The 24,887-nt window shown below is 43.2% G+C and overlaps 2 protein-coding genes across 2 annotated transcripts in view; one reads left to right on the top strand and one right to left on the bottom strand.

The window, feature by feature from the left end:
- LOC131263704 (uncharacterized) overlaps positions 1-24,887 on the bottom strand; it is a 52,602-nt gene that overhangs the window by 7,771 nt on the left and 19,944 nt on the right. Inside the window, exon 5 of the mRNA XM_058265953.1 lies at positions 1,083-1,260. Coding sequence (XP_058121936.1) covers positions 1,083-1,260 — 178 coding nt within the window. The remainder of the gene's footprint in view (positions 1-1,082; positions 1,261-24,887) is intronic.
- LOC131259182 (uncharacterized) lies at positions 14,438-15,190 on the top strand. The gene has a single exon (XM_058260620.1). The coding sequence runs from the start codon at positions 14,438-14,440 to the stop codon at positions 15,188-15,190; it is 753 nt and encodes a 250-aa protein (XP_058116603.1).

The raw sequence follows: 24,887 nt of genomic DNA, 5'->3' as shown, positions 1-24,887 counted from the left end.
ACTTTTCCAGAATAGTTTGCCGTTAATGGTAATTTGTGGATTAGCAAAACACAAAATGTCCAATACTTTTCCCATGAGAGATATAATAATGAAAATTTATCAAAAACTTTTACTTTTGCAAACATGTTATAGACAAGAAAATATTTCTTCTTTTTTTTCAATTCAAACAGTTGAAAAGTAATTTCCGCAAGAAAAAAAAATTACTTGTCAATTTAATAAATAGAAAATTATATCATAGATTCTCTAGGAAATTTGATGCTGACTTAAGGGCGAAAAAATTGCCTTATGGAATGAATTTAAGATTTGTAATTTAAATTAAATGTGGTCATGAAGAATGATTTCAATGTCAATCGAGATTTCAATAATTTAAATACAACTTTAATGTTGAAATAGTTACGTAATCGTTGAGTAAAAATTTGAGGGCCTTCATTTTACTGCGACTAGGGGTACCTAGACCTCTTAATCCGCCCCTGCACAGTGTAGAAATGTATTATGATCAATTTGATGGTTTCACGAATAATTCATAACATCAGTAAGAACGTAGCAACAAAAATCACTGCAATTTAATAGCGATGCGGCATTAAGAAATCAACAGTAAGGCATAGTAACATATTGTAATAAACATAAGGCGGCGTTGTCGGTACAATGTGACTATCATTACAACTTTGTGGCATTTGCTATCACACTACCAAGTTCTGGTTGATTACTTAGCTTTATTCTCCTACGCATTACTATTTCAATTGCTTTGTAAACGATCTCCAGATGAGTCCCATAATTGACCCATTAAGTGAGAGCAGGTAAAACATGACTCAAAATTATTGAGCTACCCCTCCGACTGCCTTACTAACGTCCTATCTTCCAAGAGGCATCCCGGTCTGGAGGCCATTTAGCCAAAGCAGCAAGCCATAAATGAACCATTTCGCGGGTGTAGGAATTGTGGCCGAAATCTGATCCACGGATCGTAAACAATCGACGTGACGGTCAGATGACTGGCACTTACAGTTATGCAGTCAGGTACCTAGGGTGGACCACACTGAAGAACGAGCTTTCCCTGGGAAGATAGCGCTAGCGAGTACACTTACCTGATGCCGCCCCGTGTCGTGTCGTGGTTGAGGATGTTTTCGTTGTGTATCCAATAAACGACCGACCGGAGCATCGAGATGTGCCGGATTTTGCACATCAGCTTTATCGTTGAGCCAACCTCGTAGTACTTATCGTATAGTGGCCCACCTTCCTCGTCCACGATGAGCACCTCAGGGGCTGCGTCGGGTCGGGTGGTGCATGTGGAGGAAAAGTAAACGAAGAGAAGTTATAAATATATCGTGCTTCCGTTGTTTCTTAGTAAGTTGTATTCGCTGGAGAAATGGTGGAACGGCCCGCTCGGGACCTGAACGCGTGGCAAGGTTTCAGAAGAACTCCTCTGTTTGTCGGCCGCGGCCAACGCAAGACGTGAAGGGCTCTGTTCACGTTTGCGCTTGCGAGTGGGCGTGCCTCGTGCAAAACGTGTCCGTGGTCTGATGCCGCAAGGAGAGCTTAAGGTGAAATCGGCATGGAAATGGCACCATAAACGGTTTACAATCCCAACAGACCTGGCACTGGGCAGTGGCGAAGGCTGTAGGTCGAGAAACCATCGACAAACGCGGGTGAACGGAACGAACTTGTGCTCACACGCTGGGTTGCTGGCAGTCCATGGCCAGGGGCTTCGATTACGAAATCATTCTCAAGCATATTTCACCGTCCGAGCACCGATTCTGCCGATCGGGGCTTTTGGGTGCATTACTCATCTCATTTCGGCCGGTAGGCTGTAAGTGAAACTCATGATTTGTCTTCTTTTCATTAATGCTCCTGGTATGCGGTGAATGAAATCACCTTGAAATGTGACCAGATTATGCAATCGGGGGTGGGTCATAAATATCTGTGAGCCATCCTAACGTTATAGCAAGTGGCATGGATTTGAGAGCAACGCTGTTGTGGGTTGTTTTTGGTTGACGAAATGCCTTCGATCTTGTCGAGCACGTTTTATTCATGAAGGTTTCTCGCGAACAATCATGCTTTGTCATACAAACCCACATAAATTGGACAAATTGTTTCTATATTTTTAAAATTTGAATGTTCCTTGCATCTGCAAACATCTGCATTTATCAACACTGATCCAGAACCCTACTTGACGTATGGTGGATCTCCTATTAGTTCTACTGGGTGCTAAACAGGGTGTTATCTACGATTGCCCTTATTGAGAATCATACGTTTCGTGAAAATACGATTAAGTAAAAATAAACAATTATCGTGAAAGTACCGGGTTACCGGCTGCCTTAGCGTGAACAAGACGCACAAGGGGATAACCGGTTCATTAATCATAAGCAAATATTCTATTGTACAGTTTAAATTGGTTCTCAGGAATGACTATTCTCAATGATAAATATTACGCTAGTTCGTTTGAAGTCAAACAATGAAAACATCATGTTTATTAAATACTATTCTTATCATACTTGCAAAAGTATCTTAAAATAAGACTCTTTCTTCTATCTTTTAATTACCACATGTATTTACAACAATTTTAAATTTAATGCTAATTCCAAACATTACACAGTCGAAATTTCCCCCCAATCAAGGTAATTTATTTCTGTCGATCTATTCGTTAAGTACTGACCACCTTAGTTTTGTGAACCTTTCTTGTCACTCATGTCTGGTTTTGTTTACTAATTAACGCGTGGCTACTCGAAGTGTGTTTATACTAAATGTTTACTATTTCTTGACCATGTGATACGGAGGACAGTGAGCTTCGCAACACATATGTTTGAATTGATTACAATTTTTAAATTAAAAAAATTGCTTTTGTTTCCGTTTTAACATGTGCAAAAGACAAAGAAAAACGAAATTAATTAGGAACCGCTACGTCATGCAGAACCAAATAATTAATCTTAATTCACACGTTACTTTTTGCACAACGCTGTCATTGCGCAAACTAGCCCTATTTCAAGCCTTCCAGTAGCGAAACCGACGCCAAGGATTTCAGTCGACCCGTCAGGTGATCGATGAAGTTCCCTTTTGTCTTATCATTTTCCATCGGGTTGTCTGTTCGTAGCCGAATTGATAGGTGGCGTTAGAAGCAAAGTGTTCTAAACAGCTTTGTTTGTTTATATTTATCAATTTTATATTTGAGTACAACTCCCAAGTATAACTATTGTCCTACTCGTCGGACACGTTATGATCAGAATGATCTGCGTCTTCGATCATCATCGTTCTTCAATGCCCTTTAGTTCTTCAATGAGAGAGTGAGTTTAGTAAGTTCTTTAATGTACAGCCTTTGAGGTAATCTATGTATTTGAATTAAAATTGTTACCAAGAATTATCCCCATTATTCAAAGGATAAAATAAGGATTCCAAGCCAGCTAAATTTCGAGAGAAAAGAATTTCATTTTTCAACATTGCCCAGAAATTCTGTGCATTAGGAATGTATAACGTGTTTTCTGTTGTGAAGGTGGGCCATAACTTGCTGTTAATAACTGAATTTTTTCTTTCCATTGAAAGACCATGCGCCTCCATTGAACGGCTATTAAAGACAGGAGTGCGCAATCCTATTGAACGGACAATGGAACAAATCTTTAAAATCACTAATGACACTCGTTTTACTCCCGCACCGTAACACTCGTGCATGTATGCATTCTTCACCGGGCAAGCATCTCTAGTATTTAATTACACGTTCAGGCTCGACGCATTTGTGCGAGAAAAAAAAATGCCGTTAATTGGTTTCAGGATGCAGCGCCTAGAGCTATTATACGCTGTACCTCGCCTTTGCAGGTTAATACGAGGGCGTGTGTGTGTGTGCGTTTGTGTGCTAGGTAAAGCGTCAAGGCGATGTCGGCACCTCGCAACCACATGCTTAAGAATGCGCCGTGTGGCAACGGTAAACCGACAAAGAACTAGGCTTCGAACTTCTGACGCTGGCTCACTTGCGAAGGGCGCACCGGAAGTCGGTCCCATGCGCGAGGCGATGCAGCAATCGGAAAGCATGGAGCGGTCGCATGGAAACTCGCTCGATTGACAATCCGTGCAGCAAAAAGCGGGCGAAGTTTGCTCTCCGCGGGGGATTAGTATGTAAATTTATGCTTCCACCGTACACCGACCGGGGACGCCACAGTGTTCGAGGGTCTCCTGCGTCGATGACGAAAGGAGCAAGTGAACCCGGGCGAAAAAATTGCATCCTCGTCGGGCTGGCTTGTTATTTATGGATAGCACACGAGAGGTAAAACTACCATTTTGAACAGCTCCCAGCCCGGAACCCCGTATCCTTGCCGAATCCTGCGCACCGTCTTGGCAAAGGATGTGAAATGTACGGAAGTGAGATGATGAGTGCATAAAAATGAGCTCATAATGAAAAGTTTAATAATCATGCTCGCGCGCGTGAACAAAATTGGTCGCACACTGTTATCGAGCTCATCATCGTCGTGTTTACGAGCGGGTTCCGTAATCAGAACGAAGAGGCATGTCGGTGGTCGTCACTGGCGCGATGTGGAGTGGCCCTAAGCCCAAGTGTGTTCGTCGCGCGGAAAAGGCAACCGTTCGAACTTTCGCAGCTTACCGTAGGGGTTGTTTTTGTTTTTATTTCGAGCGCTTCCCAAAAATGGCAAAAGACGTGAAAGGGGTTGTAGTTGTTTGTACCCTGCCGCCGAATATGCTCCTTGAAGGAAACTTTCTTCGTGGCCGACAAAATAGCGTGGTTGAGTGTGTGTGTTTGTTGTTGTCGCAAGTTTGCAATGTAATTATGCAACTTTTACCAAATGCGTATGGTATGGGCTGGGATTTGTGAAATTGTTCTACGCTGATTAGTTCCCGTGAAGAACAAAGCACAACAGGACTCCCTGGCGTCTGGTCACATACACACACACACACACACACACCCGCACGCCACTTAAGCGGCACTCGGATGCACTTCAGTCAGAGGGCTGGAAAGCGGGGTAAAAGTTTGGAGTGTGCTCGCGTTGTCTTTAGAGCTGCAGTTCATTGAATGCTATTCGCCGGTGGTCGTGGAACTCTCTCTAAATGAATCGTTTCGCGCGATTACATGTCCTAGAAATTGCTCTTCCCATGAGGAAAAGTTCGTCTATTGCACTATTACACCGGCAACGTCTTGCAGAAATTGTGTATCAAAAGGTTTGATTTACGATCGTTTGGAACAAATTTTTCTTCAAAAAGTCTCGTAAGGGTCTCGTGTTTCCAACGCTGTCGGGGTTGACAAAATGTACAATTTGTTTAGAAAAGTTGGTCGTCCTTTGATGAACTTAATTTGTAGGAGCATCCGCTAGTGTGCAAGGCTTCTTTTATCATCTCACTTGTCGAAGCTTCGCCACCAAGAAAATACTTTATTCGTGCTAAATAAGCCCAACTTTGCTCGCTATGATTAATTTGATTAACATTCGTGCTGCGTAAGGCCGACGAGCGAGAAATAAGCTGTAATAACGGAAGAACATCCGGAGAAACAAGGCACGGAAACCCATCCGTAGGATTGATTCCACCAAACTCCGCACGATGCTGCTCGTGCGTGGGAAGGACTTCGCACGCTTATACGGTCGATTCGCACCCATCGGGCGGTAATTATTAATGTGATCAATGAACAAAACTTTCATCATTCAGCTGTAATGGCTCTCGCATCTTGTAGTGCTTTCCAAGCGGCAGGACAAACAACTTCTCGCCCGGCCAGCGCGCAATAGTCACGGGGCCTTGCCGAGCGATATCCCTGTGCGCAAACATGCGCCGATAAGTGGATTCTCGGCTGGCGCTTCCGAGAGTGCCAAGATGAATGAGCTTGCTCTACATACGCCATCTAGTGTGCCGGCCGAAGCAGCGTGACTCCACGTTCTAGCGTTGGCTTACGCGACGAGTGCGGGCCCCGGTTTCAAGTTTCGCTTGTTTACACACACTTGTTTCGGGCCTAGCGAAGTAGCCGGAATAAATAGTTCGGTAAACTATTACCGGCGAGGGTCTAAAATTAGGAGGAAAAGAACCGATTTACTTCCCTGTCACTTCCGAAATGGTTTTACGGACCAGATACGGTCGAAGCCGATATGTGTGGCCGATGCAGGGGTGCCCGTACCGAAAATGGCAGCAAATGTTTGTGGGATCCTCACCGGGTACGAGCTGAGTGGTTCGCCAAGGCCGAATCGGAGTGGTTTCGGTGGGAGCAAATAAATGGCATGCAATAAATTTGATTTACAAAGTGTACTAGCATTCCACAAATCAAGTTTACTCTCTCTCTCGTCTCGATCGAAATCGGTGGATCGATGGTATATCGTGTTTCGTGTCGTGTTGGTGGATCGGTTTTTGCAGCAGCAGCATCAGGAGCATCGCCGTCCAACACGGGTCCAGTTTAGTTGGAATCCTCGGTAAGTTATCAAGTTTCGAATCCTTTCGGATTTCCTCGACAGCGTCTTGCTGGGCAGCCATTCGGTGGGAAGGGCAGTAGGGGAGACTTTACTTTGCCTTGATTTGTTGGTATTTTTTCTGCTCCTATTCCCCACTGCCCGACTTCACCCTTTGCCGCTTCTACAGGGCGTTCCTACATCTTCTGTCTTGAGATCCATTTTCTGGGTCGTTAGCAGACGGCAAAGCGGTAGCTGCCATCATTGATAGCTTCCTTCCGTTTGTCCTTTTGCTTTCCGCACGATGCAAAAGGAAAAGGATACCCGGAATAAGAAACGTCCCATGCCACCCCCGGGGCATGGCTCTAGGACATCGGCATGCAATGCGTTGACAGCGTCGCCAGACTCCAGCAACTAGGACAATCGATGGATGAAAGAAGCTTAGCAGGCCGGCCATTACTTGGATAGGTATCCATCTGGCAGAAATAGTGCACTCCATCCCTCTACGCCACCGCCACGGTGTGCCTTTTCCGATGCCGGCTTAGGAATAGTTTCGTGGGGGAGTTGAGAGGTCTTATAAGAGATTTAAAAGTTCGAACGCAGGGATGGGAAGACATTTCCACACGACACTCGGTGAGACGGAAGGTTTTATGATCAGCAAATGGGCCGGCAATCGACGGGAGGGAGAAATTCGGCCGGTGCATGGAAAGTAAGGTAATATATGGGCGGATTTGTAGGGTTCACGGGAGACGGCATGTAGTTATGTTGGACGTCAGTGTGGTCAATCGTGATCGTCTTAGAGTTCCCGGCAGAGGATGGGTTTTTCTTGTTATTCGTTGAAATATTACATCCGAAGTGTACGAGAATCGTATGGGAAGCCAAGCCTAAGCCCGTTGACGGAGGGCGATCGGAAGATGGGAACGAACGTCAGATTGGCAACATCGGGGGTTGATAGAGATTGTGTTCGTGTAAAACTAGAGAAACATTGATAAGAGGGATTGTTAGGTGGAATCAAATGCACAAGCAATAAGGATTGTGATGAAATGCAAAGGATAACATGACCTACTGACAAGTGAGAGTAATGTTGGTTTGAACTCCATAATCCTGGTCTTTACATTGGTTTTCAATTACGTAACATCAAGCAACGATTGGAATGTTTACAGCTTAGTAAATTACTACAATTTTATTACAACCATTCTCGATTCCTTGGGAATGTGTTTTCGCTTCTGTTCACTGTACAGACTGGAAAATAGTAGGAGACTATACCAACAGCTTGCACCCATTGTTTTTTCTGTGGGCAATGTAGTGAACTCTTTGGAATTCTGAATTCTTAGCAACGCATTGCGGATTTTACTTCAGTATACATAGGATGAGGTACGTGAACTACATGAGGGTTTATTTATTTTTCAGAAAGAGGGTTGGGATGAGGTTTTATTGAAAATTGTACAATTTTAATAGCAATGTTTGAATGTAACTTGAGCATTTTCTTTTATCGTTTTCATACTTCCAGAAATCACCCTGTGTTTTGGTATTTATCATTAAACATGGAAGCATTTCGTACGGGTGTATTTTAATCACAGTCCGCAATTCATAGTACACGTCTCCATTTTAACGGTTCTACCAAAGGAAAAATGTAGAAAGCAATAAAAAATATTGCTTCTTCATCGGGGCGCTAATTTGACCATTTATTTATTTATTCTTGCTCTCTTTGTTGAAACCCTATCCAGACACCAACATTCAAAATAGGGATGAAAACATAGGTCTGTTTTGCTTTTTTTATGACCAATTTTCCAATTGATTGCTTCCGATTGGATTTATTTCTACTCGTGTTTTCCTTGGAAGTGACCTTCGGTTTGATAAAAAATAACAAATAGCTCAAGGATTTCCTTTTTTACGACGGAAGGCATAGAAAGTTCAAAGGCACGTTTGAGTGGTTCGTTTTTTGTCATCACGCCACCAAGCATTGAATCAATTCGATCGGTGAGGTGTTAATCGCTCCTCGGACGCCGGAGAACTGCAATAAAATGTGGAATATTTCGGAAATCCATGAAAAAATCAACGGAAGAGAAAAAATAATGACAGATCACAGCGGAGGATGCTAAGTGAGCTAGGCAGGGAGAAGTGTGTTGTGCCGGCAATCACCAGAACAAGAGAACTAAGCCCAAATGCAGACTACGGTGTGCAAGGTTTTCCATCACATTTCCAGGCGTGCCATTGAGTGACGGCGAGCGGTCGTAAAAACGCTGACTATGGTTATCAAAATTCAATTGCAGTCATAAAATCATATTTTATGTGTTTTCTAAAGTAATGATATTTTACCAGGTTTGTTCTACATTATGAAAAAAAACGACTCGTATTTATGGCTTTTCATTTCTCTGGTCTCGCAGTGCCGGTGCTTCAAACTCGCCTTATTGAAGATCGGTGATGAATTTTACTGGTCCATACAGAACTTGTGTAGAAAGAAGTGCAATTTGTTGGGCTTTATGTTTCATGTAGCCGAGATGAAGTGAAATTAATTTCTTTACTTCAACTGTCAATTGAAATTTTTCTTTCTGCTAAAATACAGTGATTTTGAGTAAGTTTTCAGGCTTCGCAACACTCTATGCATCGAATAAATAGAAAAAGGAGGCAGTTGAAAGTAATTCATTCATTATTTTCATAAACTGAAAAGAATTATTTAGCTATAAAGCAAAGAGTTTGGTCAGGGTGGTCCAAAGAGAGTGATTTTTGTTGATAGATAGATTTGATTGATTTTTGATGATAGATGATAGACATGTTAGTTCCAAAGTAAGCTAATATCTCAATACACGCTGTGGGAGAGAACTGAATATGATTAAAATTCAAGGTTACAACAAAGGTTAGAGTTTGAGGTTTAGCATACTTTCTTGCAAAGCACACAAGAGTGAATCAAACGATGAGAAGATTGATTTTAATTGAACATTTTCGAAAGTCTTGATTATTCGCTCGTTTTTATTGTACATTTTGTGAGTATAATATCTGTGATAGTTAAAAAAACGGTGACTGTGTAGAATATTGGAAGAAAATCGTGGTACATTCTAATCAGGTATGCTTAATAGAGGGATGCCTAAAAATATGTTTAATCCTGGAAGCCAAACGTGTCGATAAAGAAGCCATTGTAATGACAAAATTTATGGCCCGTATTGGGAGCTTTCTGGCAGGCATCGAGTCAAACCTGCTGGATTAACGTGAATCAAATTTTCTTCGGTGCGTTAAGTCAAGATATGCTAACTTGTCCAAATTGATGAACAAACCCAAACTGTATAGGTTGATTGTTCAGAGGGTCAAACAGCTCAGTGGTCGTTGCTTGGTTTGTTTGAGACTGCTTAAATATACTAAATTAATTTCGATTTTAGGTGCTGAATAACACGAACATGAAGTATCATATCGTCATCATTAAACTAAATGACGATATTTTCATCTATATCATACCCTGCTTTGAACAAGTACGATCAACGTGCTGCGCTCTTTAAAATCATAGTTTAAGTGACGAGGTATGCACTACATTCAAGAGATGTAAATAAAATAAAGTTTAGTTCAAAGAAAACTGAAGGGCACTGAGTCAAGAAATTTATTGCGTCTCTGAGACAGCTTAAAAGCTTTTCCAATCTGTTCATTCTCAAAACAGTTTTTGTACTGAAAAAAGAACACAGTCAAGCCAAGGTAAAAAACATCATGATAACAGCTGGTCTTCGGAGGAGTAGTGGATTCTTGGAAAATTGAAGCTCTAACAGGAGCAACACTTCGTCTCGCAAAAGTGCTCGAAATCTCTCCCTGGCATGGACGCCACGCCAGTGCAAAAAGAAATAAAATCGCAATCCCGAAAGCTAACTAGCAAGAAATTATTATAATTTATATCCGGGCACAATCATAAAGTTACCGTTTCTTCGACCAAACTGGAATGAATTTCATGGTTGGCGTTGGTGTTTTCGAGTCCACTTTCCCGCTCGTGGCTGCGAGAGCGGAAACGCAGAATGATATCAAGAGCGATGAATAAACGAACTACTTTAAGTATTTCCCGCAAAAATCGTAAATGAATGTACACGGCTACTGGAAAAAAGTCCCCCACAGCCCTCCACGCAGTTTCGAAGACGTAATAAAAAGACGGAACAGAACAAGCAAGAGGATCCAAAAACCGAGCAAATGAATCCGGAGTGCTCAGGATGTAAGATTTTGTTATCAGTTATTTCCCCCGGATAGTGGACCGCTATGTACTACGGCGTTGGCCATTAATTCACCAGACACTCGGCAGCACCGTGGTTACAAGTAAGTTGCCAACGCCCTCATTTAGCTATCATTTCAGGTGTCCACCCATTCACTGGACGGTAGGGAAAGAAACACGAAAGTTCGTTTCCTTCCAACCCGACTCGGAGCGATGGGCTTTGCCTCTTTGACAGATGGAACGATGTAGTCAACCGCTGCGTTTCGCAGTTATCTTAATTTGCCTCATTATGTCTGGAAACGAACCCGGGCCGGAAAGTGGTTGTGAATCATTCCGGGGTGACAGTTTTACCGGGTCTAAGGGGTCTTCATTTTTTGTTGTTTTCGGCCGTAAATCATCACCTTCAGCTTGCCGGCTCGGGCGTCCTTGCTTACGGTTCATGGAACTGCGAGGGATCAAAAGATAGAAGCTGGCCTGGCGAGGGGTAGCGTCGTTTGCAAATGACAACGGTACTACCTTTCCTCACTGTTGACCGCGCATTTGTGCCACCGTCCACACGCCCTAATGTTGATTCACCTGTTGTCCAAAAGTAGGAATGATACCATGGGCAAGCCTAGTAATTTTTGACAATCGTTCACCGAAACACTTACTTGAGAAATGGCTGCAGTACTTGAACCATAAGGTGCGGGCTTGCGGACCCTTTCACTCGATGGGTAGCGCTTCGTCCCAGCGAGACCCAGTTCAGGACATTGCCTGAAGTGTGAAACCGGGCTTTCCAAACCGGCTCGAAATGGAAATTGAAAAGCCAGCCTGTATACACCAGGTGCCTAATGAAGACTGAACTTTGTTGAATTAATTGCCGAAGATTTGTGAGGGAGATAATTTTCAATTAAATGTCAACAGGAAAGGTTAGGGCTTTGCTTGGTTCCTCCTTTTACGTTTCTCAAGGTCATGCTTTGTTTTAACTGAATGGTAACATATATCTGAACCCACTATATAAGTATAATTTTCTTATCCTAACAGTATAACCTCAAAGGTTTTAACAAGTTGATTTCGTACTTTGATAACTAACAATATAAAAACAATGAGTATTAATACAGTTGCGTTACGTATTTTGAATAAGGCTAGTAGTTTCGTGGGTAGCTGCGTAAATTTAAGTACCGTAGATGTACCATATTTGGCGCAGTTAAGGAAATTTTGCATAAAAAGTTGAATAACCAAATCAATGTTCGGTCAAATCATACTACGTTTTGCACAGTGCTAGCCTAACTACCATAGAATACAAGTAAAATAAGTGAGAAACTCTTAAATTAATATTTCTTCAAGATTCAGAAGCCCTTGGTGTGGCACATTATGTTCCTAACTTGGCGCATGGTTTTTGCAATGTTCCTTACTTGGCGCGATGTGTTCCTAATTTGGCGCACTTAAAACAAAATGGATGTAGTTCATTGAATTCAACAGCTTTATTCAAAATTCAACTTAAAACAAAAGAAACACTTTTCAACATCCATTTAAAAAACAATTTAGCTTTTTTTGCCGCGGACTTTGGCTTCTCTCGTGAAAATAAAACTATCTCATCGCAAACTTTTATAATCTCATTCATCAAAGCCTTCTATGATTCAAAAATATCTATCAGTGTGAACAGTCATATTCTCCAAGGTGAATAATTAGGAACACTGTGAGCCAAACTTGGCGCAAAATATTTTCGCTTCAAAATTGGTATAAAATCTCAAAAAGCGCCGAATCTAACCACGATTCATTGGAAATACTTACGTTTTAACAGTTTCTGATAAAAAAAAATCCCTAATAATTTTTCCTTTGCGGATAAATGATTGGAAACAGTTTCACCATCTCCTTAGCAGCGTTGCTAACGCGGGTAATAAATGGCGCACTTGTGGAATGGAATTTTTCTTTTAATTAAATATACATTCAATAACCAAAAACCAATAACATGTTTTGTGGCGGATGTGTTGTACAAACATAAACAAATATTTGACTACATATTTTAGGCTGAAATGTTTTGGAAATAGTCTAATATCGAAGAAAATATTAGAAAGTGCGCCAAGTTTGGACCCGCGCCAAGAATGGTGCTTCTACGGTAACTTCATAAATTTTGAGTAGTAAAGAGTAGGTCAACATTAATGTTTTTTTCTTATGAAACCTCGCGAGCAAAATATTATTTTGATATGGATTTCAATGGAAATTGTGAGAGCAAAATATTGATCTGCTTGTGATTTCATTCTATTAGTCAGGCAACCGGAAGTGTAATGAATTTAAATAACCAACGACGAACATGTCATTTCCCAGAACAACAACCAATGTAATGCAAATGGATAAAAATAAATTATGCTTCAACAGAACGGGACGGGAGTGGAGGACGAAAACTGTTCAAAATCGCTCGGTATTACTATCAAACAAAGTCCCCATCAATGCATGCGACCCGTGTTTTGTTACATTAAGGCGAAACGGAAAACGGAAACGCCAAACCGGAAGCATGGCCAGAATGTTACTTTTCACGCCGCGGAATGGTTGCTTGTGTCGGAAATAATCATGCCAACCACAACCACCGTCAAATGCGGGAAATCCAGAAGCGTGGAAATGCTTTCATAGTGAAGCGAATGACACAGTGGTACGGGAAGTGACGTTGGTTTTTGCCTGATGCCGGGGACGGAAGAGGAAACAAAACAGTGTTTTTGCTTCCTGCATAAATCGACCAAGCTTTAGCTGAAGAAGGGGCCACATTTCGGTACGGAATAGAAGAACGTTTCAACCCATCAGCCGTATTTTAGCCAAAGACCTTTTATTACTTTCTCGTCACCAGTGAAATGTAGGTCGTCCTGCGAGGGGTTTAGGCTGTAGAAATGAATGCAATCGAGAGGAAAATTATGCTGTTGTATTTGGGGATCTTTTGAAATTGAGTAGCAGCAACACCCTCTGCTGGAGCTCGAGAGATATAGAATGGTGAAAACGATTCGATTGTTAAATAGCTTTGCTGTGAATGACGCTATTCGCTTCCAATGTGTAAACGTTCAAATAATGGAGAGTATGAAATTATCGTCTTTCCGAAGACCATTCAACATTACATTACATTCTCCACGAGAGTGAGGCACGATAACTAATTCCATTGAACATAACATTACATTCTCCAAAACAACAACATGTAACTGGTAATAATTCTGGGAAAAAATAATAGGTTGAAAGTAAAACCATTGATTCGAGTACCTACTTGTGGAAGTTTTTGAAAAACATATTTGGGATACGGCAGCCAGACCTAACACATAAAAAAGGCTAAATTTATATAGGCAGAGTTGCCCAAGGTATGGGTTTGATGCACGATAAATAATTCTCAATACTATTATTAAATAGTAAAAATGTTGTAGCTGACTGCTGTACAACTTCTTAAATGGACTATATTTTCTTTTAGCATTTCACATATTAGTTAAAGTTGACTGTTGTTTGTTTAATATAAATTTCAAAATAAATTAACGTTAAATGAGCATTAGGCTTCCATTTACAAGCCTTACAGTTGGGAAAATTTTGATACGTATTTTTTTAAATTAATTTATTGTGGTGCCAAATCGCGCAGCTGCAAAAAACGATGGGTCACTCCACTTTATCGACACTAATCGATTTAAAGCAAATGCGGTTCACATTAGGTGGTATAGTTTGATCCAAAAAAGTATTCAAACTCCAAACGGTTTCCAAATGGAAAGTGCGTCAAAAAACAATAAACTGGTTTATAATGAAGACAAAGCGATATCAAAGAACCCATTGCTCTGTGATTGAGTCTTTTCGTGTGGAACATTTCGTTGACAGATACATTGAAAAGGTTTTGTCGAGTGCGTGCGGCCATTAGGAATTGGATTTCAAATTTTCTGTGCACCGTGTCTGGGCTCAAATGGATTGTGCATTTGAAACCACGTACAGCCAGGACTACAAAAACCGTTTGGATAACAGGCGCTTGGCCTTGCTGCACAAGATGGATGCTAATCTTCCGGAAAGCTGTTTTTCACCTCCTATACCATGTACGGTTGCAGTTGGAACGGGGGTAGATGGAAAGAAAAACATCGACATAGAGTCGGAAGTCAAACGAAAAGATTTTCCACAATGGTGCACGAATCGTTTCCGCAAAAATCTCGCCAAAACTCACCCAGAACTGTACGCGGAAATTGACGCGGAGCGTCCGTGGCAGGAACGTGCCGGCGGTTCACCGCTGATATCGAGCTATCAGCTGGCCTTCGATCGTTTACCAGAACAGCCATCCTGTCCAGCGAGCGGCGTGTCAGAATCTCCCCGCTGGCCAGATTGGAAATATTTTCAGCGAGAATGCAACGGTGTACCGCCATGCAGCGGGAAACCTATCGCAGATGGTGGTCCATGTTCTTGTCAACTTTGTCCCCAGGAACAGGCTTCAAGTTCGAACCAGAAACGACCGCCAACGTATGGGTGCGTGTATTCCATATCAAACATTCCCAAAAGCTACATTTCCTCCGGACACTGGCCGGAGATGGACTGGGAAAAAAGTGCCCCCAACAAGACGGAATATCGCGATCGGGTGGGCCGGCTTGGCGGGGTTATACAACGAGAGAATATTCATAATCATAGCCGCTGCACGCCGACGAGGAACTGTCGACACAAATTCTTTTTGTGATGGTATCTGTTGCCATTGCAGGCAAATGTCTGTTGAAATTTCAATTCCTACCGAATCATGCTATACGGAGGTCGTAGCCATGTGAGATAAAATTCGAGTGCTATAAGCGACATATCAAACATTCAAAAGGCGTTCATGCCCGTTTTTATGAGTAAAATTTTGGTTTCAGTGAGTAGTCATATAGCAAGCATAATTAAAATTAAAGGTGCTAACATTTACATTTATTTACAGTATTTCGTATTGTAGTTGATAGCCACTTGTGTCATAATTGTATAATCAATCAAATTATGCAACATAATGTCAACACTTTTTCTCAAGTGTTGGAATAAATGATGAAGCATAACCTTCATAACGAACATAAGTATAGTGTCAGCTTGAAAATCGACCAATTTGACAATTGCCTGTGAATCTAGCTGGGGGCAAATATTAGCATCATAAGAGAAGCATGTTCGACCCTTGCTCTATACCAGGGGTCGGCACAGTTTTAACTAAAAGGGCCAGACAAGAAAAATAAGCCTGACTCTGCGGGCCATATTCACCAAACAAATATCTTAAATAAGGTGATGTAGCGAATAAAGTCATACTTATACATTTTTGCAAGCGAATCTTAAAATAAAACAATAAACAATGAAGATATTTCAGAAGTTCATAGGTTTTTATTTCTGACCTGAAATTATTCTATCAAAACGAGGGTCTAATTGCGTACATCCTGCAATTAAAACGGATTGTAAATGATCGTCGGTTAGTGATGATCTGTAATGTGATTTTACATAGTTCATTTTTGAAAAAGTTTTTTCACATAAATATGTACTACCAAAAATAGATATGAAAGATCTTCCAAATGATTTGAGGTTACTATATTCCGCTTCCGGAAGCATTTTTTTTTTTTTGTAAAATATAAACTATTTATTTTATAAATAGATAAGGTGTACAAACAAAACTTTCTTATACTCTATAATCACAAATACAGTGCACACTTAAGGACATTTACATCGATCGCAGCATCATTGTTTCCAATGATGTGGATGATGTAGTTTGCAAACAAACGAAGGACAACCTTCCGCTGCGCAATGCTTATATTCCCAAGCACTGGGAATCGGAGACACTCGAAGGACGACTGACACCCTGGAGCTTCATTCCTGATGCACTGCTGCAGCAGGTCCCAGGCGGCAATAACGCGAGTGCAGGAGGTGAACATGTGTTCCAGGGTGTCACACTCAACACAGAACATGCAGGAAGCCGAAGACGTGCGTCCCATACGCATAAGCAGCTCTCCGTGCGGGATCTTGCCATTCGCAAGCAAATATAAGGTGGATCTTTGCTCCGCTGTTAGTTTGCTTCGGTGGATGTTGTTCCACACCTTTTTCCAGGTTGCCTTCGGATGGGACTGAATCTTGGCTGGGGGTAGTCTGTTCACTTGCAACCTGCGGAGGGCCTTGGTGGATAGCTGTGTTTTTACCGTACATGGAGTGTACGCCAGTTGCTGGACAACACTGCGAAGGCACGGATACGTAGACGGTATCAATGTAATATCTGGGGGGTTTCCCGCACACAAGATGTGTTGGGCTCCAAATGAGAGGCTCTGATGTTCTGCAACATAGCGGTTTGTGAGTAGGGCTGCTGTCATCACGGCTGGGATGTGTAGGTTTAAGCCACCACGGTCTCGTGGCAGGGCCAGCTGCTGGAGCGAGACACGTATACCCCCAGATCCGTTCCAGAGGAGAGACCCGATCAAACTTGTCACCTTGGCTATGTCCATTGCGCGAGGGCCACAGACTGACGCAACAAACCATAGCTTAGGGAGCAAGAATGAGTTGAGCAGCGTTACCTTTTGCACCAGGTTTAGATCTCTCACCCTGTGCAGCCATACCAACTGACGAAAGTGATTGATAACAGTATCCCAATTGTGGCCCGCTGTTTCCCGGATACTGTTAGAGAACAGAATTCCAAGTAAACGGAGCCGTTCTACGGTGTGCAGCCATGGCAGGTTGATTCTGTTCTCGGTTGTCACCATTCCGATGTCCAGAGCCGTGGTTTTAAGGACGTTTAACCTCGCTCCAGAAGTGACTCCAAAGGCCTCAATTGCTGCTCTCACCCGCTCGATTGTGGAAGGGGAAGTACTCACCACGGAGACGTCGTCAGCATACGCGTTGATCAGGTCGTCCTGATCGCAGCATATATCTTCGAGTCTCTTGATGAGGGGGTGAAGGTAGAGGATGAACAGGTGCATTGACAAGGGATCTCCTTGTCGCACGGAACGTTGGATGGGAAAGGCAGGTGATAGGGATCCATTTACAATGACACGGGACGAAGACTGCTCACCAATTTTCCTCAAAAGCCGCACTAGTGCGGGATTAAACCCTAATGAATCCATCGTTCCAAACAGGAAGCCCCTGTCAACACGGTCAAACGCCTGCGAGAGATCGAAAGAGACGAGTTTTGCACACTTCTTCTTCCGTTTGAGTTCGAATATTCTCTCCTTAACAGAGAGCACAGCTTGGAAGATATTGCAGGGTTTATTGCTACACTTCTGCGACGGTGAAATGATTTGCCACCTAGCAATAATCCTCTCGAGCCGCTGCTTCAGAATTCTGGAAAGCAGCTTGTAGTCAGTGTTAAGCAGAGAGATCGGACGGTACGAAGATAGTGTGCACCCATCTCCCCTTTTCCTCGCAAGCACTATGACCCCATCGACAAAGGCCGCCGGGAAACGACCGTTGAGAGCATCGTTGAGAATCAATATGATTTCTCTCCAAATTATCCCAAACGTTCGCTGATAAAATTCAATCGGAATTCCATCCGGCCCAGGAGACTTTCGAGGTTTCGATTTTTCAATTGCATGAAGGACATCACCGTAGGTGATCTCATCCATGCAATCGTTGTTGATTTCGCAATCTTCGGGGATTACACGATGACAGGCAAAAGTATCGTCAACGTTTGTTGTCTCGTCGGTGTATAACTCCCTGTAGTACGTATGTATATAGTCTGCCAGTTGTTTTGGAGAGTCCAAAACAACGTTGTTGTCACACGTAAGTCTGGTGATCACGGTGCGCTCCCGCCTTCGTTTCTCAAGCTGAAAGGTGGAGAGGTTTTCCCCACACACCCTTGTTTCGTTAATCCTTGTAAAGTCCTCGGAGAAACGCCTCTGAAGGAGTAGCATTTCTCCTTTTATACGGTTGATATTGACCAACTCGATCGGATTGGAAAGATACCGACCGTATGAGGACTCTAACTTCGCATAGAGAATGTTATGCTGCAAGCGGAACATGGAGTATTTTTCATTCGTTTTCCATCGGAAGAACGATTTTATTTTTGGTTTGGCGAAATGAATCCACCATTCCATCCAGGAGCCAAAGCTCCTTCGCTGTTTTGTCCAATAGTTCCACTTACATCTAAACTCCTCCATGTTTTCGGCTGTCAAGATATGTGGCCGAAGTTGCCAGTATCCATTTTGCCGCATGCGAGGTATGTTTGGAAGGCAGATGCGCACCGTGAGCGCCTTATGGTCCGAGAAGGACAATACGTGCATGTCTGTTGCACGCAGTTGATCCTTCATGTCCTTAGAGACGTAGCAGCGATCGATGCGAGAGCCCGAACCACGTGTGATGTGAGAGAACTCTACAAAGTTTCCTTTGAGAGCCTCCCAGCTGTCACACAACTGCATACTGTCAACAAAGTTTTGCAAAGTGAGACTCGTATTCCCCATACCCGTGGCGTCCTTGGACTTCAGCACGCAGTTGAAATCCCCTGCAAGGATGACCGGTCCCGGTGCATTCCGCAGGTAGTACACCAACGAGCGGTTGAAAAAGAGTTCCCGCTCAGCTCTGTTTTGACTTCCCGAAGGAGCGTAAATGTTGCATAGCGTGGAAGAATTCTCAAGCCGGACGCAGATTAGACGTGAGTCCAAGCTACGCTCGACGTGAGAAAATTTTAGGTTCACCCGCAAGGCGATCGCTGTACCTCTCCTTGTGTGGTCAATGTTTGTTACAACATTGTACCCAGGGAGCACTAAGTCTTTGACAGAAACTTCTTGTAGGAAGATTATGTCTGTGTCAAGAGTGCGTATGAAAGTTCGTAGTGCATCTAGTTTGGTGGAATTGGATATCGCATTGATGTTTATCGATGCGATCGTCACTGATGTCATCAACTCATCCATTTCCACCAAACTACTGTGCGTCCACTTCCATTACCCCAGTCGGTTTCGCTGCCGTGGCATTGGTCTTTTTGGGAGGACGACCTGGCTTACGCTTGATCGGTTCCTCCCCAGACTTGCACGACACGTCGCTGTCCGTCTGTTCGTCCGTCTTTCTCTTACCTGCCACTGTTTGCCAGGAAAGGGATGAAGGTGTAGCGGAAGGTGAAGGGACACGAGGGGCTTTGAACGTCGATGAGGCATCGGCGTCCACCTGAAGTCCGGCGTTGTCCATCTTGGTGCTGGTCGATGCTGCCGGTACGGTCAACGCACTTGCCCGGATGAAAGATGCTACTGCCGGGACGGTCCGTGTACTAGCCGCAACGCTAGTGGCCTGCATCGGGATGATCGTTGCTGGTGCGCCTATTGTCAGGCTCGAAGCACCGGCCGGTGCGCTCGCCGCGACGGTCGATGTGCTCGCCGCGACGGTCGATGTGCTCGTCGGGACTGTCGGTGCGCGGACGGCCGGTGCGCTCTCCGGGACGGTCGATGCGGGCGCCGGGATGATCGGTGTGCTCGATGGGATGAGCATTGTGATTGCCGGAACGGTCGGTGTGCTCACCGGGTCGGTCGGTGCACGGACGGTTTGTGTGCTCGCCCGGGGGACTGTTGCTGGAGCAGGGTTTTCGGTGCCATTCTGCACCGCTGAGGCATACGACAGCCTCTCGTTGACGCTCGTCTTCTGAGCCACCAGTTTCCTGCCTTGGGTGCAGGTCATCCCATGGTGTGCAGCAAGACGGCATGTTCGACACGTTTGCTGCTGTCCCCGGTATGTTACCAGCGTCTCTTCCCCTCCAATCGAGACGTATGACGGCACCGGCTTAGACAAGACCGCTGTGACGTAGCGGTATCCGTCAGGGATTCCGGCACACGGGTATGGCTTCGCCCATACTCCGGCTCGGATTGACCGGACTTCTCCGTAGCGAGCAAAGAAATCCGTGATGCATCTGTCCGTGATGTCCTCGGACAGGTCGTGGATTTTGATGACCACGGAATTGTCGACCATTACGATCGGGATCGGGAATTTCTTCCCGTCGCATTCGAGAGAATGCTTGCCGTCGTTCTCCTCGACGGTTCTTAGAGCAAGGCTCTGGTCTTTCACTCGGATGTGAAGGAAGTGGGATGCCGGCTTCGTCCGGATTGAAACGATTGAAGAGCTGCTTAGACCCAGCTTGGTCATGGCGAGGGTTGTGGCCTCCATCAAGGACGGCCTTTTGGGGAGCTTCGAGAAATCCACCCGCAGGGTGCTTCTCGAAGCAGCCATGATGTGGCTTGCTTTTGCACTTTTTTTTTTTAACACTCTGTTTTGGTAAAAGTGCGTCCGATCGCAACGAGTCTCGGAGAGGAACTATTGCATTTTATAAAAACTGACAAGATCCATATTATTGAACTTATTTTTGAGCGTTTCATCGTTTTGTAATTCTATTATTTCTAATTGTAATTCGGATGGAACCTCGTTCACTACACAATTAAAGGGGTTTTGAAAACATAAAAGATTTTTTGAATTCGAATCCACGTCTGCAAAGCGCTGTTGTAATTGTTCCCTAAGATCTATCAAAATTTCAGAGGCAAAATTATTAGGGAAAGGCGCAGTTAACGAAGCCTGTAGTGTTTTGCAACAGGTGAAATGGTCAAAATTATTTGATGCGACTTGGATTTTGAACAATTCAAATTTTTGCCTATAAGATTTTACCAACGAATACATTTCACAAATTAATTTTGTTTCACCTTGCAATTTCAAATTAAACTTATTAAGATAACCTACGATATCGGTGACAAACGCTAATTTCCAAAGCCATTCCTCATTTGATAGTACTGCTTGTTGTGGATAGTTTTTTTCTTTTAAAAAAGCTGCTATTTCTTGTCTTAATTTGAAAAACCTAAGCAGAACTTCTCCGTTACTAAGCCATCGTACAGCAGTGTGGTATGGGATATCCGTATAGTCGGATTGAATTTCTCGTAAGAATTCTCGAAACTGGCGATGGTTTAATCCCCGAGAACGGATAAAGTTCACCATAGGAGACACTACTTCAACTACACTTACGACATTTGCAATTTTGGAACAAAGAACTTGCTGGTGGATAATGCAGTGTATTGCTATAGGATTTGGACAATTTAGCTCTTTACAAGCGTTAAAAATATGTCCCATTAAGCCTTTCCCTGTTCCACACATGTTTTTAGCACCGTCCGTTGTTACCGCCTTCAGCTTATCCCATTGCAAATTAAAATTTTTCAAAGAAATTTCAACCTCCTTGAATATGTTTTCACCAGTAGTCCTATCATGGATACTTTGCATAGACAGTAATTCTTCAGTAATTTCAAACTCACTATCAACTCCTCTAATAAAAATGAGTAGTTGTGCAGTATCAGTAACGTCTGTGGATTCGTCGATAGTCAACGAAAACCAATGAAATTTCGACACTTTTTCTTTTAATTGTACCCCGATATCTTTACTTATTTCTTCTATTCTTCTGACGGTTGTTCGAGCAGAAAGTGGAATAGTTTCAAACAATTTTTTCTTCTCTGGGCATAATTCCTCTGCTGCCATTACCAAACATGATTTGATCAATTCGCTATCCGTGAAGGGCTTGCCATGTTTTGCTATTAAATGAGCTATTCTAAGGCTGGTTTTAGTTATTGATTCGTTTTCACTTTTGATATTAACGAATAAATTACGTTGTGCAGATACACCCCGATTCATAGCTTCAAATTTTTGCACCCGTTCAGTTTCGGAGAGATTTGAATATTTTGATTCGTGTTTAGTCTGGTAATGGCGTCGAATATTGTATTCCTTGCATATTGCAATTACGTCGTTGCAAAGCAAACACGTTATTTTACCGTTGAATTCTGACACGAAATACTGCACATTCCATGTTGGATTAAAAACACGATTTTCTAAATCAATTTTTCTTCTCTTCTGTGTCGTGGACATGGTTAGGCTGGTGAATTTGAATAGTATGTCAATTATCAACTTGATCACGACAACGGGAATGTACAAGCAAACTAGTCAGCGAGTAAAACGGTATGTCCTTCACGGTTAGTGCACCTACCGCAGACTGATATCGCTATCGAAAACGAGCACGAAATGCACGAAACAATGTGAAAAGCAATGAAGAAAGCGAAAGCTTGGTAGAACGCGAGAGATATGTAGAGACAGCGTGATGTGTGCGGCTTAAACACTAGAAATGGAGAATGTGGGGACGAGTCGAAGTTTGCTTTGAGCAACTTCGCCGATCGCCACTTGCGAACAGCATATCCCATTTCACTCTACCAACCGAAATAACCCGCCAGTGCTATGCCCCACTTTTTATATTTGTTTCTCGCTCAACATGTATTGAATGATTCTTGTTGAGTAGCCTGTCTTTTGGGAATTCTTTTGGTCACCTTCTACCAAGTTCGAGCACCGCGCATCGGTAATCGTTTGGCTAACGGTAAAGTTATCAAAATATTTGGTTCATTCGTTCAAAAAACAGAAACAACACAATTGATGTTGGTTTTGATTGTTACCAAAATTTTCACGCGGGCCGGATGAAATCAGCTGGCGGGCCGGATTTGGCCCGCGGGCCGGACTTTGCCGACCCCTGCTCTATACCGTTCACCAGGCGGCTCCACGGCGGACAAGTACACTCAGATGCAGCAATTCTACAAGCTGGCAGAATGTAGCAGCACGTACAAGCATTTACGGATACATGAAACTGCTACCCTTTTTCCTTCCTTCGAAAGCAAGTTTCCTCCAATCGGAAGACTTAAAAGAAAAATGAAAGTCAAAAGAAACAGTTGCCGCAACTTCCACGCTGCCGTTCGACTACATTTGCTTTTATCTTTGATTTATAACACATTTATTCAAATTTATACTTTGCGAATAAATAGAAAAGTGGTCGATGGCGACGGTGGAACGTTCCCACGCACCGAAGCGAGAGGGATATAGAGAATGATCCTTCTCGTTCGCAAGGGAAAGGTCAGACGAATCCTTCCCCATTGCCCCGTGAAATCGTCTTCGGTGACATTCGAAGCGAGCAGATTGTTGCTGGGTGTTTGACGAAAGCGAGCTTGGCTGCACCGTATTAAAATGGAATCGAAACTTCGCACAACGCCTGAAGCGTGGAAACGTGAGGAACCCAATAGCGGTGTGTGGTGGTGGTGCTGGTGGTGATGCAGGGTGCCGGTTTGTAATGGAGCAAGTGTAACGAATGAATTCGAGCGCAAAACAATCTACCGGGAGTGAAAGCGTTGAAGCCAAATGGAGTATGATCGTGGAGTGGGTATAAAGTGTCAATAATCATAAAGTTTTCGAAAGATTTGGTATCAGACATACTTGGGTGGCACTTTTCGGTGGATTTCCATTTTCTACTCCGTAGCTGTGCCCCTTTTCGGTTCTGTTTTGGGTGCTGCGCTGTGGACGGAACGGGCTGATCCATTTCAGCATTTGCGAGCGCCAAGATTTGCGAGTGCAACAACTCGCTGTGAAGTAGCTACTTTGCTGATGATTATGGCATTAAGTGGTCGTAACTTATCACACGAGCTGAATTTCTGATCCGTCTTGATATGCAAAGCAGAGCAACTACGCATAAGTGGATAGTGTTAAGTCGACGGCTGACAGGTGGAACCTGAGTCTATAACAGGGCAACTGTTCCCTTAATGTTTAGTTAGTATGAAAGTGTTATAAGAGTGTGTGGGATAGTTTTTGATACCGTTTACTGGCTACGATGGTGGCTCTTAAAAAAGCAAATTTGTGCAACCAATTAGAAAAGCATTAGGAAATTATGTGTACTGTGTACCTCCGGTACATATTACCCAGAATGTTATGTTGCAATGAACAGTTCGATTGATTTTAAACATTAGGATTAAGTTCTACAAAATATTGTCCACGCTTCGTGGTGTTGAAGTAGTCTTCTGGATACGAACACATGTAGCTCAAAACATGTGTAAAAATTGCAATTAAGTGAAGTAGCAAATCGAAAAATAAATCGACGACCATCCGATATGGTCGACTCCTTCGGACCGATTTGGACGTAGCTTCTCGAACTGGGTTGTGCTGCCACCGGGTAGGTTCACTAGATAGCTTTTCAGAGTTTCGCCAAATTGCTAATAGTTCGACAGCGACGGAGGAAAAACAGACAAAACTAAAAAAGAGGCTCAAAGAAGAGAAAAGGGAAAACGTCTTTGCCAAACAGCTTCTCATAATCGTCCGAAGTGGGCCATCCATTTGGGCTGAATGGTCGAAGCAGTTGAGAAGTTGCGAGAGCATGAGTTTCTTCCAGCATCAAGGCCACCGAGCCAGCAATGGTTAGTGGTATTTCCAGAGCTGCCCCAGCACTCCGGCCCAGCGCTGCCCAGCTGTCCGAACGTCAATGGCAAATGTTGCCATTGAAAAGTTTTAAAACGGATAGTGGTGTTGACCTAAATGTTCGGGTATTCGCGCTTGTCTGTGTGCATAAAACGTAACTTTAGCAGTAGGATTGAGTCTGTAATGACGGATTAGTTCTAGCATTAGTAGCAAGCCAT

Source organism: Anopheles coustani, chromosome 3 (genome assembly GCF_943734705.1).
Source record: "Anopheles coustani chromosome 3, idAnoCousDA_361_x.2, whole genome shotgun sequence".
Lineage (NCBI taxonomy): Eukaryota > Metazoa > Arthropoda > Insecta > Diptera > Culicidae > Anopheles > Anopheles coustani.
This window is presented reverse-complemented; position numbering and strand designations above follow the sequence as displayed.